Raw genomic sequence first — 14,381 nt, 5'->3', positions numbered from 1 at the left:
AACTAACTACCCAATTAAAAAATGGGCAAAAGACCTGAACAGACATTTCTCCAAAGAAGATATACAGATGGCCAACAGGCACATGAAAAGATGTTCAACATCATTAAATATCAGGGAAAAGCAAATCAAAACTACAATGAGATATCACCTCACACCTGTCAGAATGGCTATAATTAACAAGACAGGAAACAACAAGTGTTGGAGAGGATGTGGAGAGAAGGGAACTCTCATACACTGCTGGTAGAAAGGCAAACTGGTGCAGACACTATGGAAAACAGTATGGAGCTTCCTCAAAAAATTAAGGCTAGAACTACCATACAATCCAGCTATTCCACTGCTGGGTATTTATCCAAAGAACATGAAAACACCAATGCATAAAGATACACGCACCCCTGTGTTCACTGCAGCATTATTCACAATAGCCAAGACTTGGAAGCAACCTAAGTGCCCATCAAGGGATGAATGGATGAAGAAGATGTGGTATATATACACAGTGGAATACTACTCAGCCATAAGAAACGATGAAATCCAGCCATTTGTGACAACATGGATGGATATTGTGAGGGTACTATGCTAAGCGAAATAAGTCAGCGGGAGAAGGTCAAATACCACATGATTGCATGCATAACTAGAAGAGAAAAACAACAACAAACACATAGAAACAGAGATTGGATTGGTGGTTACCAGAGGGGAACAGGGGAGGGATGAGGGTGAAAGGGATAATTAGACACATGTGTATGATGATAGACTGTAATTAGTATTTGGGCGGTGAACATGAGAACATGATGTAATCTACGCAGAAATAGAAGTATAATGATGTACACCTGAAATTTATACAATGTTATAAACAAAGGTTACATAATAAAAAATAAATAAATAAATAAAATAAAAGTAAAAAAAAAAGAAAGAAAAAGAAATAAAAGCTTAAAAATGGATTAAAAAGGAAGAAATGTCCATATAACGCAATTGTATGAGTTGAAAACCCAAAATAATCTAGAGATAAAATATTAGAATTAATAAATGGTAAGGTCACTGAAAACAAGTTCAATATACAAAATTTGACTATATTTCTATACACTAGCAACACTCAAATAGGGAAGAAAAATTTTCAATTACTTAAGAATAAATCTAACAAAAGAAGTACAAGACATACACATGGAAATTATACAACACTGCTGAGAAAAATTAAAGATATAAGTAAATGGACAGAAACGCCATGTTCACGAATTGAAAATTCAAGTTAATATTAATATGACCAGTCTCCCAAATTGATCTATAGATTTGATGCAATACCAAATTTCAGCAGATTCAGGAAGGAGGGGGGTCCACAAGATGATTATCAAGTTTATACGGAAAAACAAAGGACTTAAAGTAGCCAAGGCAAATCTTGAATAATAAAAGTGGAAAACTTATATCCACAGGTATGAAGACTTTATTTATAAAGCTGCAATAATAAGGGTAGGGTGGTATTGGCATAAGGGTAGATAAAGAGACAACTGCAGTAGAAATAAGAATCTAAAAAGAGACACATACATATACGGTCACCTGATTTTCAACAAAGACAACCACTGCAATTTTCTTGGGAATGAATGGTCTTTTCAATAAATGGTACTGTGGCAACCGGACAGCCATAGCTCATACCAAAAAAAAAAAGATAAACACATATATGTATATTTGTAGTAATTCAAAATGGATCATAGACTTGAATGTGAAGGCTACAACAATTCAAGCTTTTAGAAGAAAACAGAGGAGAATTCCTTTACAACTTTGAGCTAAGCAAAGATTTTTTTAAACAGGACAAAAAGAGCACTAACCATTAAAGAAAAGATTGATCAATTGGACTTAATTAAAATTCAAAACAAGCCTCAGACTCAAAGAAGATATTTGCAGTACATATATCTGACAAAGGACTCTTACCTAGAACATATAAAGAATTTCCACAAGTTAATACAGCAGAGACAAACTATCACTTTTTTTAACAAACAAGACTGGAACAGGCACTTCAAAAAAAATGATATCAAAATAGTCAGAAACATGAAAAGATGCTCAACATCAACAGTCATCAGAGAAGTGCAAATTAAAACCACAATGAGATATCACTATACTCACCCACTGAATACTAAAAAAGAAAAATCAAAATAAAGGAAAACCTCACAATACCAAATGCTGACAAGGCTATGGTGCAAGAGGACCTCTCATATATGGCTGGCAGGAGTGTCAAGCAGTGCAACTACTCTGTCAAACCGTTTTGCAGAAATCGATCAAAGCCAAACACATATACATGCTATGACCCATGAATTCCATTCCCAGGTTTATATCCCTCAGAATCAAGTGCACATGGGGGGTCGGCCCCGTGGCTTAGCGGTTAAGTGCACGCGCTCCGCTACTGGCAGCCCAGGTTCGGATCCCAGGCACGCGCCGACACACCACTTGTCCGGCCATGCTGAGGCAGCGTCCCACATACAGCAACTAGAAGGATGTGCAACTATGACATAGAACTATCTACTGGGGCTTTGGGGAGAAAAAGAAGGAGGACTAGCAATAGATGTTACCTCAGGGCCGGTCTTCTTCAGCAAAAAGAGGAGGAGTGGCATGGATGTTAGCTCAGGGCTGATCTTCCTCCCAAAAAAAATAAAATCGAGTGCACACACACACGTATACCAAAAGACATGTATAAAAGCAAGAATTAGAAACAGCCCAAACATCCATCCAGAGCAGAATGGATAAACTGTGGTATATTCATACAATGGGAAGAAAACCAAACTACTGCTACACATGGATGATTTCACAGACATAATGTTGAGTAAAAGAAGTCAGACACAAAAGAATATATAATGCATGATTCTATTTAGATGAAGTTTAAAATAAGACAAAACTAATAAATAATAATAGAAGTCAAAATAGTGGTTACCCTTGAGTGAGAGTGGGCAAGTGTGGTTTAGGAAAGAACACAAGGAAGCCTTCTACAGTGCAGAAAATGCCCCTTACCTTGATCTGCGTGATAGCTATCCAGACGCACAGCATATGAAAAATTCATCAAGTTGTACCCTTAGGATTTGTGCACTTTACCTCAATTTCCAAAAAAAGAAAGAAATATTAACAACTTGCATGTAATAAGATTTGATCACTGACTGGATGTGTAGGTAGCAGGTAAAGGATAGTACTTAGAATAAATGCCAGGTTTGTCACCTGGATGATGGGCTGGGTAGTGACAACATTTGATGATCACACATCACGGAAATAAAGAATAAGGGTGGGGTGCTGTTAATAACAACTTTCCTTTTGGATCTGTAGAGTTTGGAGGGCCTTTAGAAGAGCTATACAGAAATGTTCAGCAGAGAGCTGGCCTTTAGGATCTAAGGTAAGGGAGTGGGCTGGGCTGGAGAGCCAGATTCAAGCATCCAGGCAAACGGTGCATCCCCAGAGAGGAGAGGAGACCAGTCAGCAAGACCAGGAGAGGGAGGACAATAGGAGATCAATAATGGACACCCTGGGAGAAGCAAAAATAAGAGGGAAGAAGAGGAAAAAGACTCCATTGAGAAAACAGAAAAGAAATAATCACAGAGGGAGGAACAGACCAGAAACCAACTGAGAAGACTTTCTAGGAGAGACTGGCCATGAGCATCAACTGGACAGAATGCTCAATTAAGGCAAGTACTAAAGTATCCATGACATTTGCCATAATAAGGTCACTGATGTAGCTTAAAAAACAGTGAGGCAAGTGGTGTGGTTTGAAATGTGAAAGGGAAATGGGGAAACATTTGCCAGAAAATACAACTTTAACCTATCTGCTACACAATCTATACGTAATATTAAAGGAGACATCTGAAGGTAATACAATCCATTCTTTCTTGCAGATATCCCATGTTCTATGCCTGGATCAAGCAGGACCAACAGAAAGAGGTTCATGGGACCACGGTGTTTCAGCCCCTAGAAACCTGTATTGACTGAGTTCTCTTTAGCACAAAGTGTCCTGCTTCCCCTAAGGAACGATTACAAGCAGCAGGCTGCACTGGTTTCCAGTAGTCACTGAAAGACAATTTATTATGTTATCTACAGAAGACCAGGAAAGGAACACTGTTTAGAATTCTTAAGGTATCATGAGGAGTTAGCATGAAGATTTCTTTAAGGGCCAATGCAAATCACATAACAGAGAATGTTTGCATTTTTGCTATGAACATCAGAAAAACCAGACAAATTTGCCTAATAGCACAGTATAGCATAGTAATAGCACAGAACCTGCATATTTCTGCATCTCACTTTGCCCGATACTGATGTGCTCCTGTATATTTTCCCTGAAGTTGATTTCATCTATTCCTATATTTCCATTCTAACCTATTGACCCTTAACAGCCTCAGACAAGACATTGTAAACAAAGTAGGGAAAAAAACAATAAATAACTCACCTGAGATTTGCTCATTTTCTGTGGATCTAGGAAACGTGTAGAGAATTACAAAGGCGGAACTGGGGAAGAAGAAAGAAAGAATGGATCACAAGAGATCTGACCTGCCTTGCACCTCTTGATTCTCCTGCCTATAAAGCCCCACTTGCTAGCTGGATAAAATGTCCTTCTGTAGGAGAACATCCTTTGGTCCTTAACCACCTTGGCAGTTGTTTCTCAGTCTTTTGATAGAAATTGGTTTTGACTTAACTGTCTGAAAATCTGACTATGCGCTAGGCCACTAATGAATAGGATGACCCAGACCTTCACCTTCTCGGGCTCAGTGGTTTCCATCTTTCATGCTAGACAGAAATGGGTAATCCAGGAAGCTTTTTCCTGCATTACTTTCTAAGTCTGCAAAGTCAGGATGGAGGAAGCACTCACATCTCTCAATGCTGCATGTGGTAAGGGGCATGGTGTGAGGGCCCCAGGATCTGGAAAGAGTGAAGAATTTGAAAGAAGTCAAAAGCTGTTAGGGAGGTCTGAGATAGAATTTTCTTAGTAGTAGGTGAATTTCCCCCAGACTATGCTCTCAAACCCTCAAATGAAGTGACATTTCCTGGGCAGACTTGCCCCTTGCCTTAGCCCCAGCTCACCTCTCCTGAAACTTGGTTCAAACCTCAGGTTGTCACAGCTTGAAGGGTCGCTTGCAGAGCACAAGGATCGTATTGCTAACAGCTATGCAAATCCAGGGTCTGCTCTTTCTTGGTCTCCCTCCTCCTCTGCTCTGCAGCCCTGGTGGGAGGTCTCCATTAAGATGGGCCATCTTCCAGGTGGGATTCCTCTTTATCTCACAAGATCTGCTTTGTTCCTATAACCCAGGACCTGTACCTAGGGGAAAAAATCATTTTAGTTGTAACCTACATGATGTCCCCAAATCTTGGAACTCCCTGTGCCCCACAATTTCGGGCCGGTCTTTCAAAGAACTCAAATCAGAAGCACTGAGGACACACAGGCTGGACAGTTCAGATCAGGCCCAGAACTAACCATCATGAAATGTGACCCAAGAGCCCTGAAGAGACACCAAGAATCCCAGAAATACGAGGGCCCCGTGATAAAACAGAGTTCACATTATACTTGACGGCGATGTCCCTTGGCTCAGGGCTGGGACGGATATAACGATGGATTTAGGCAGAATCGTTTTTTTATAAAGCAAGCAGATGTGGATGTGCCTCTCAGCGCCGTCTCCCACGGGCTGTGTGGTCTGGAAGCGCTCGCCGGCCAGCGCCTCCGTTTCCTAATCTGTCAGAACGGGAAGGGAGGACTCTCCGCAATCTTCACTGAGTGAGCGGCAGCCCCAAAACTGCAGCCGCCAACACTACTGCCACCTTTCTGTTAACCCCCAGGCGCCGGTCCAGGCACAACGGCCAGGCCCGGTAAGACCTACAGCGCCCGCTCCAGCTGTCTGAGACCCGAGCGACGTCCGTCTCCGCTCCGGCCGCGCCCAGACGTAGGCCGCGCGCCTGGCGGCGCAGGCGCCAGAGCTCTGGTCCTCGGCTCCTGCGCCGCGCGTCCGGCAGACCTGAACGGGCGTTTCCCATCAGGCTCTGCGGCAAGAGCCCCGCCCCGGAGCGGGCGGTGGGGCCCGAGCCTTGCAGGCTGGAGCGAGGGAGGGGAGGGGAGGGCTTCTTTGCGAGCTCAGACCCTGATGCAGGCGAAAGAGCGGAGAGGAAACCGGCAGTGCAAACATTTAAAAAGAACGCGAGCCCCGTGACCTCAGGGCTTCTCCCAGGAAGGTAAAACAGCTTAGTGCTGGTGGCGTTGGCAGTAGTAGTAATGATGATAACATGTGTCGCCAGTTTCTCAAAATTAATTGGAATACACAAAAACTGTAGACGATTAAGATTACAGTATCCCCCCTTATCCTCGGTTTCTCTTTCTGCAGTTTCCGTTACCTGTGGTCAGCTGCGGTCTAAAACTATTCAATGGAAAATTCCAGAAACAAGCACTTAATAAGTTTTGAATTGCGTGCTGTTCTGAGTAGTATGATGAGATGTCGCGCCATCCCGCTCTGTACCGCCAGGAACGTGAATCATTCTTTTGTCTGTATCCACGCTGTAGATGCTACCTGCGGTTAGTCACTTAGTGGCCGCCTGGGTTATAAGATCAACCGTTGTGTATTACACAGTGTTTGTGTTCAAGTCATCATTAATTTCCTTAGTAATGGCTCCAAAGTGCACGAGTAGTGATGCTGGCAATTAGAAGTTATTGTTGTTAATCTCATACTGTGCATAATTTATAAATTAAACTTTTATCAGAGGTATGTATGTATAAGAAAAAACCTAGTATATATAGGGTTCAGTACTATTCGTGGTTTCAAGCATCCCATGGGGATCTTGGAACCTATAGCCGCAGATAGGGGGCGGGTGGGGGGGGGTAACTATTGTACACACAAACTAAAAGAAAAGGACTGTCACACAGCCTCATCTCCCTTACATGACTGTGCACAACGTTCTGACATTTTTTAAAAATGGGATTTTAAGGGCATAACTATTAGAGATTAGAGCGTGTTTTCAGTAAAAAATGTAAATATTTTCTTGGTCAGTATATTTCCCAGCTCTTCCTTATTGAAAATTTCAAACAAATAGAAAATTTGAAAGAATTCAATGAGCACACATACATCACCTAGAGTCAACAGCTGTTAATATTTTGCCATATTTTCTTTATCTAGATGCGTAATTATTTGTGATCACATTTCAGCCCTAAATCTGTCATCATGTATCTTCTAAGATTAAGGACATAATCTTGCATAATCACAATACCATTATCACACCTATAAAAATTAACAGTAAATCCATGAATAGTATCTAATATCAAGTCCATATTCAAATTTCCCCAGTTGTCCCAAGAACATCTATTATAGAGGTTTCATTAAGTTTTTTGAAGCTTTTTTTTTTTTAACCAGGATTCAATGAAACCCACATATTATAATACATAGTAGTGATGTGAGGAAATGTGTAAGTGAAGACATGACAAGATTCACTTCCTCAATGATCAAGTACTAATTTTCCCTTTGGAATAAGTGTAGAGAGTGTATTGTCAAAGAGCATAAATCTACAAATAGGATAGAAAAATTTTAATTCTGCTTCATATTTTCTGAGCATTTCAAACTGTTCTCTCCCAATTTAACTGCACCATGTATCAAAATCAAATTTTATTAAAAATAAAAATTCTATCCCAGAGTTATCAATTTTCAGGCATGTTTTACAGCACAAGCATTAACAGCTCTCCTAAATGAATAATTGGGCTAGTTGGTTAAAAAAAAGATTTTTAATTTCAACAACACTGAATATTAAAATAGCAGCAAAGTCAGCAGATATTTCCAAAAATTTTGAAGCATGCACACATTTATAGGAGACTGACATGTGATAGAGTTAAATTTTATGTGTTAGTTAAAGGGGACCATGTATAGTAATAACAAATACTGCCCTCAATTTGCTGTTTGAGAGTTTTGAATTCTGTGATTTCCAAATAATTTTTTAAAATATTAAGAGAATTGCATTATTTCAAACTTTGTGCATAATATACAACTTTCAAATATTTATTCACATTATTTTAAATTTGCTCAGTTTACATTCCCGTAAAATGTAGCAGCACTGTACTCGACAGGCAATCCTTTGCATGGTTCGAACATGCATGAATTTCAGTCACCATGGTTTAGTTAAATAACACCAGATTCAAAGTTCAGTTACCACTTTATATTAACTGTGAGTAATCGCATCAAGTACAAACTTGGCTGCTAGCTCTTCAGTCTACAAATCACTACATTAATAATGAATATGCATCATGATCAATGACCAGTCACATCGCTTCTTTCAAAGTATATTGGTGATTAGTCACTACAAATCTGTTCTTCAATTCATGCAAAGACAACACAGTTGTACTTGTGTGGGCTCTTTGTCTCCCAGTGATAAACTGTTGTGGTTACTAAGAATTGCAGAGCTCTTGGCACATGACTCCATCTAAATCTCTGCAGAGAGACAGCTGTGGGGAAAGAGGGAGAATATCCCCCTCTGCCCCTTCCCTTAAGGTTCTTATGGCTGGCCAAATAATTAACAAGACAGGTTAGCAGGAGAAAATAATACCAAGTTTAATAACATGTATACATGGGAGAAACTCAGAAATGAGCAACTCGTCTCTCTGTCTAAGCTGCTTGCTTAAGTATTGTAGCTAAAGGCGAGGAAGGTGTTGGGGGTGGGTAGTGGTCTGGGACTTCAGAGGGCAAGAAGACAATTCTTTTCAGGGTCGTCTATAGATAACGTGGTCAGGAAGAGATAGAGTTTTTTGATAAAAGGGGCTTGGTGCCCCTCCCATTGTAACATCTATTTTACATTATCATTACAGCCATCATGATAGAAGATCTGTTCTAGGAAGGAGCCACCGTGTCAAATTCTTTAGGCAGTTAGTGGGGGAGGTCAAATGTCCCTCAGAGAAAACAATCAAGGTAAAGAGATATACTTCAGGGTGGCCAAATCTTGATCTCCCACACAGCCAAACTCTAGCATGGCTTCTAAGCAGCATAAGGCCATGTTGCAAGGATGACTCCCTGACCATCACCCCCTCAAACACACACACACCATTAAAGTGCCTGCCTGAGAAAACTTAACACTGCCAGGAGCCTTTACTGTTAGTTCCAGCCAACACCTGACAATAGGCCCCTAACCTCCCTTTCTTAGAGCATTTACTAAAAAGAATTTACAATTATGAATCCTTCCTCTATCCCTCTGAGATGTATATGTATCTCGTACAACTCAGAAATGTCTCTCTCAAGGACCTGAAAGCCACTCCTTTATAATGTAATCATCAGAAAAGATACGGCCTCTGTCTCCCAGTCTCTGTGGGATAGAATCCTAACTTTAATAATTGCAGACACAGCTGGCAAACAGCTGTCCTAATTGCATTTACACTCAACCCTTTGTAATTTATCACTTCTCTGACTCTACTTGAACTGCCACTTGGTCCCCCATTCTCCTTTTAAAATGTCCAATCACCTCTGCACAAATCAGAGTGGAGCTCAGCTCCTTCCCCTACTGTTAGCAGTTACTGAATAAACTCTGTTTTCACCACTTTAGCTGATGTCCAGCTGTGTTTATCTTTGACATTACCCTGAAGAAATGAGACTCTCCATCCAAAATTTGGTTTGGATATCAAAATTGATGACACTCCACATGCACAAAGAGGATATGAAAAGGTTTATTACTCACATAATGAGGCTTTCTGGAGTGAACAGGGATGGCTCCCAAGCAGGTCCAAAAATGGCTTAAGAGAGCAGGGAAGAGACTGGCTTAGGGGTCTTACTGTGGTTAAGTGGTGGGGCTGGAGAGTGGGCTCCAGTGTACATGCAAGGGCTTGTGTGGCTTGAACTTCCCTCCAGAGCCCAAGGAGGGAGCACCTGGGCTTTCATATCAACTTGCCCAGATGTGGGGCAGAAGGGGAAGAAAGACTGGTGGAGCTGAAAGCTGTCATCAGTCAAACACTAAATATGGAGTCAGACTCTCTATTACACAAACTCATGTTACATTTTACAAAAAAATGGATAATTAAGAGGGAATTGGCCAACAAAGATGAAATTGCAGCAAAGAAAGCAAAAATGATAATGCTGGAAGTGAAATTCAAATTAAATATAAATGGAGTTACAGAATAAATAGCCAACAGGAGGAATGTTGACACTGCCACCATTCAAGAGGCTCTAGATTTGCAGCCAGAGGGACTTGTTGAAGGGGAACTCATCGACATAGATGAGGGAAGTGTCAAAAAAGATGAAGATGTCCCAAAGGAAGTGATGCTGTTTCTCTGCGGTATTTTCTAAGCCACTATGTTAGCCTTCTGTCAGATGGTCTACTTAATATGTTGATGTCCAGAACTTCAGAAGGTATTCAGCAAACTGCTTCTGCACATATGAAAATAGTGGGACCATTGTCTCTTTCCAATTCACTTCTCTTAGAAACTGTCTGAGTCACAAATTTTGCAGGCAGTTTCTTAGTTATCTATGCTGCATAACAAATTATCCATAATTTAGTGGCTTAAAACAACAAATATTTATTATCTCACACCATTTCTGCCAGTCAGGAGCAGCTTATCCGGGCGGTTCTGGCTCAGGGTCTCTCTTGAGGTTGCACTTCAACTCTCAGCTCAGCTGCAGTCAACTGAAGGCTTGGCCCAGGCTGGAGGATCTGCTTCCAGGATGGCCCACTCACATGGCTGTTGGCATATGCCTCAATTCCTTGCCATGTGGGCATTTCAACATGGCAACTGGCTTCCCTCAGCGCAAGCAGTCCAAGAGACAGAGTCAGAAGCCATGGTGTCCTTTATAACATTGCCTCAGAAGTGACAGGCCACCACTCCTGCCCCATCCTATCGATTGCACAGGTGACCCTTATACAACGTGGTAGGGGACTATAGAAGGATGTGAACACCAGGGGACGGGATCACTGAGGGCGACAATTCACTCAAAAGGGAGATGACAGTGGCGGTAGAGCCCCATGTGCGTGTGCGTGTGCGTGTGTGTGTGGTTCTTTGCACCCATCCATACTTCTTTTCTAGATGTTTTTCTGCAGTTTTCTTTCATTTTTCAACTCTCTTTCCCTGTATTCTGGCTTTCCTCTTTATAGTTTAAAAAATGGTTCACGTTTTTTATAGTTGAGCGTATTTTACACAAGTTCAAGTTCCAGGTTTGGTGAGTTTTCTTAATTTTTGTTCCTCTCCCAGTGTGAGGCTTGCAGGCTTTGTAAGAGATTGAATCAGGGAATTCTGCTTTTGGACTTGCTGGGAGAGGTACTGACACGTCACTGCTGGCAAAAGGCATATGTGAGGATGGAGGGAGGAATTACTTGTCCCCGTCACAGGATGGGAGGCCACATGCTCCCTGTCTTCTGCTCTTAGAGGTCCTCTAAGGGACTACGTTTTGGCTGGACAGCTGACTGGTAAACGTAGATATTACTGCCTGACGCCATAAAGAAGCCCATGTTTTCTATTATCTGAGACTAAAGTCCTCCAGTATATATTTAGGCAAATATTTAAAGTGGGAGGCTATGGTCCCTAGTCATCTATAACCTGCTTCTACTGATGATATGTATATTTCAGACACTATCTAGATGCCTAGCCCTGAATATGACTGAAGAAGATCAAGTTTAGAACCAAGAAAGCCAGTCAGGAGGCCATCGCAATAATTCATGTACAAAATGATGGTGCTGGCTGGGGTTGTATTAGCAGAGACAGAAAGAAATGGTCAAAATCTTGATATATTTTAGAGTACAGCTGATAGGATTTTCTGACAGAGTGTAAGAGGTGTGAGAGAACAAGAGAAGTCAAAAAATGACTGATATTTTGGGCCTGATAAATTGAGCAGATGGAATTGTCACTATTATGGGGAAAAGTCAAGAGGAACAACAGGTTGATGGGAAAACACCAGATCTTGTGCTGGGATGTAGAGATTTTAAGATGCCTATGTAACCAACATGCAAGGCTGTGCAAATGGCTGGATATTTGAGTTCTGGATATCAGGGTAGGGGTCTGGATTGGCGATCTCAGTTTGAAACTTTTAGGGATACAGATGTTATTTAATGCCTTGTAATTGAATAAGACCACCTAAGTAAACAGTGAGACAGAAAAGAGTAAAAGGTCCAAGCATGTGCCCTGCTCTAAAGGTTTGGTTATCTGCTAAAAATAGGATGGTTATAATTTATCTAAACATGAACACTTTTGAGAACGAAAATGAGCACGACTAATCATTAAGCCTCGATAACAGGAGTAGATTGAGACTATCCTTCTCACACCAATAGGGATGGCCTCCTTGCTGACAGGTCGGAAGCACATATTGAATGTTGGAATAATTGATGTCTGAAATAAGTATAAAATGAGTAGTCTGGAAGAATGGAAGATTAACTATAGACAAATGGTATGACTGCTGAACACATGAAAAAATTCTGTAGGTTAGTTGTTCATGAATTTGAAAACAGAATGACAGTGTGTTCACCCAAGTTCAGCTACATGGGTGGAGGTGCACAATAGGCAAAGTTAGCCAGGTTTGGGTTTGTCCAAATGATAAAGCAAGAACGGAGGGATCGGGGCCGGCCCCGTGGTGTAGTGGTTAAGTGCATGCGCTCCGCTGCTGGTGGCCTGGGTTCGGATCCTGGGTGTGCACCGATGCACTGCTTGTCAGGCCATGCTGTGACGGCATCCCATATAAGGTGGAGGAAGATAGGCACAGATGTTAGCCCAGGGCCAGTCTTCCTCAGCAAAAAGAGGAGGATTGGCATGGATGGTAGCTCAGGGCTGAATCTTTCTCACAAAAAAAAAGAATGGAGGGATCAATAATGATTGAGCATCAACATTAAACTGCACAAGTAGGGAAGGAGGACATCACTGGGTGAGGGGCAGCTAGAAACAACAAGGTCTCAGACATGATCATGACAATGAGCAGTACACACAAGGTGAAGAATAAGATCATTGTAGAAGAGGAGTCAAAGGGATGAGCAACCAGTGTGTAGGTCTTGTCATCTATATGGATACTGAAATTACAGTTCTGACGTGGGTAGCTGGAGAGAGTGAGCCAGTAAGCCCAAAGTTTTCAAAGAATGAGAAATGACCAAAGACCAACTCTGTGCTTGTCAAAGACTCCTTCACAACTTGACAAACTGACTTTAAAAAAATCTATTATATCTAGGCTTCTCTCAATTCAGGGTTTCTCTTTCAACTCCAGAGTTCTTTATCATACCAGCTGCATCTCTTCCAGCTCCATACCTTTCTGAGTGTCCAGCTTAACCACAATACAGGATAACAAAAGACTCTCTGAAATAGAGCATAATATTTTCTACGTTTGTAACTTTCCTGCTGGCTTCAAACATCTGGTGAAAGTAGGGCAGTTTGTCCTTCATGCACCTTGTGGTCATGACTTTTCCATATCTAAGGAGATGGGAGTGGGCCACTGGATTTCAAGAGATTTGTTGGAATATTTTCATTGTGAATACATACTTTTCATAGGTTTGAGACTAAAGACCTATCATGAATATCACCAGCCCCTGTCAAACTCTCTAGATCTCTCAGGTCTAGACAATTTCATATTGATCAACGTCATAACTGACCACTGTACTTGAATAATATTTGTTACTTGCCATTCAATGAACAGAGTAAGAACATATCTAATTAAGAATAAATAGAAGGGACAGTTCTTTCTTACAAAATAGTTCCAACTAATAAAGGTAGAAGGAATGAGGGGAATGCAAAAACACCACTGAGCAAATAGACAAGATCCACCAATGGATACTAACTAAAATCAGTGGAGAAAAGTTTGAGAAACACTATATGCAGAGTCTCAAAGTTATCTCCCCACAAGAAAAGTATTCCTTACAATGGGAAGAATAGTAACTTTACAGTGGAAAAACCCAGAAGACACCACCTTAATGAAGTGAACAAAATTAATACCACCAGTACTAAAACAGAAAGATATCAATGATGCATTAAGAAAAACACATTACTTCTGTGGTATTTTTGCCAAAATGCATAATCCCAATCTAATTATGAGAAAACATTAGACAAATTCAAATTGAGAAACATTCTATAAAATAACTGACCAGTTCTCATCAAAAGTGTCAAGGTCATGAAAAGCAAGACTAAGGAAGTGTCACAGACTAGAAAGACTAAGAAAACAAAACAACTAAATGCAATGTAGGATCCTGGACTGAATCCAAATCAGAAAAATGAAATTAAGGGGAAAATTGATGGGATGTGAATAATGTTTAGTTAATGTATGGTACCAATGTTAGTATCCTGCTTTCTTTTGTTCTGTAAGTTGTTAACATTAGGGGAGGCTGAGTGAAGGGTATACATGAACTCTCTATACTAACTTTTCAACTTTTCTGTAAGTTTAAAATTATTTCACTTAACATCACTAATCATTAGGGAAATGCAAATCAAGACCACAATTAGATACTACTACACA

General features: G+C 40.8%; 1 protein-coding gene across 1 annotated transcript in view; it reads right to left on the bottom strand.

The window, feature by feature from the left end:
* LOC147916763 (zinc finger protein 37A-like) overlaps window positions 1-5,952 on the bottom strand; it is a 31,116-nt gene extending 25,164 nt beyond the window's left edge. The window contains exons 1-3 of the mRNA XM_087431884.1: window positions 5,829-5,952; window positions 5,038-5,272; window positions 4,406-4,464 (exon numbers count right to left, since the gene is read on the bottom strand). Coding sequence (XP_087288010.1) covers window positions 4,406-4,420 — 15 coding nt within the window. The 5' untranslated portion in view covers window positions 4,421-4,464; window positions 5,038-5,272; window positions 5,829-5,952. The remainder of the gene's footprint in view (window positions 1-4,405; window positions 4,465-5,037; window positions 5,273-5,828) is intronic.
* Window positions 5,953-14,381: the final 8,429 nt, after the last annotated feature.

The sequence above is a fragment of the Ceratotherium simum genome, chromosome 6, assembly GCF_057802395.1.
Source record: "Ceratotherium simum simum isolate JZ-2026a chromosome 6, ASM5780239v1, whole genome shotgun sequence".
Taxonomy (NCBI): Eukaryota; Metazoa; Chordata; class Mammalia; order Perissodactyla; family Rhinocerotidae; genus Ceratotherium; species Ceratotherium simum.
The sequence above is the reverse complement of the archived record's forward strand: the minus strand, read 5'-3'. Positions and strand labels throughout refer to the sequence as shown.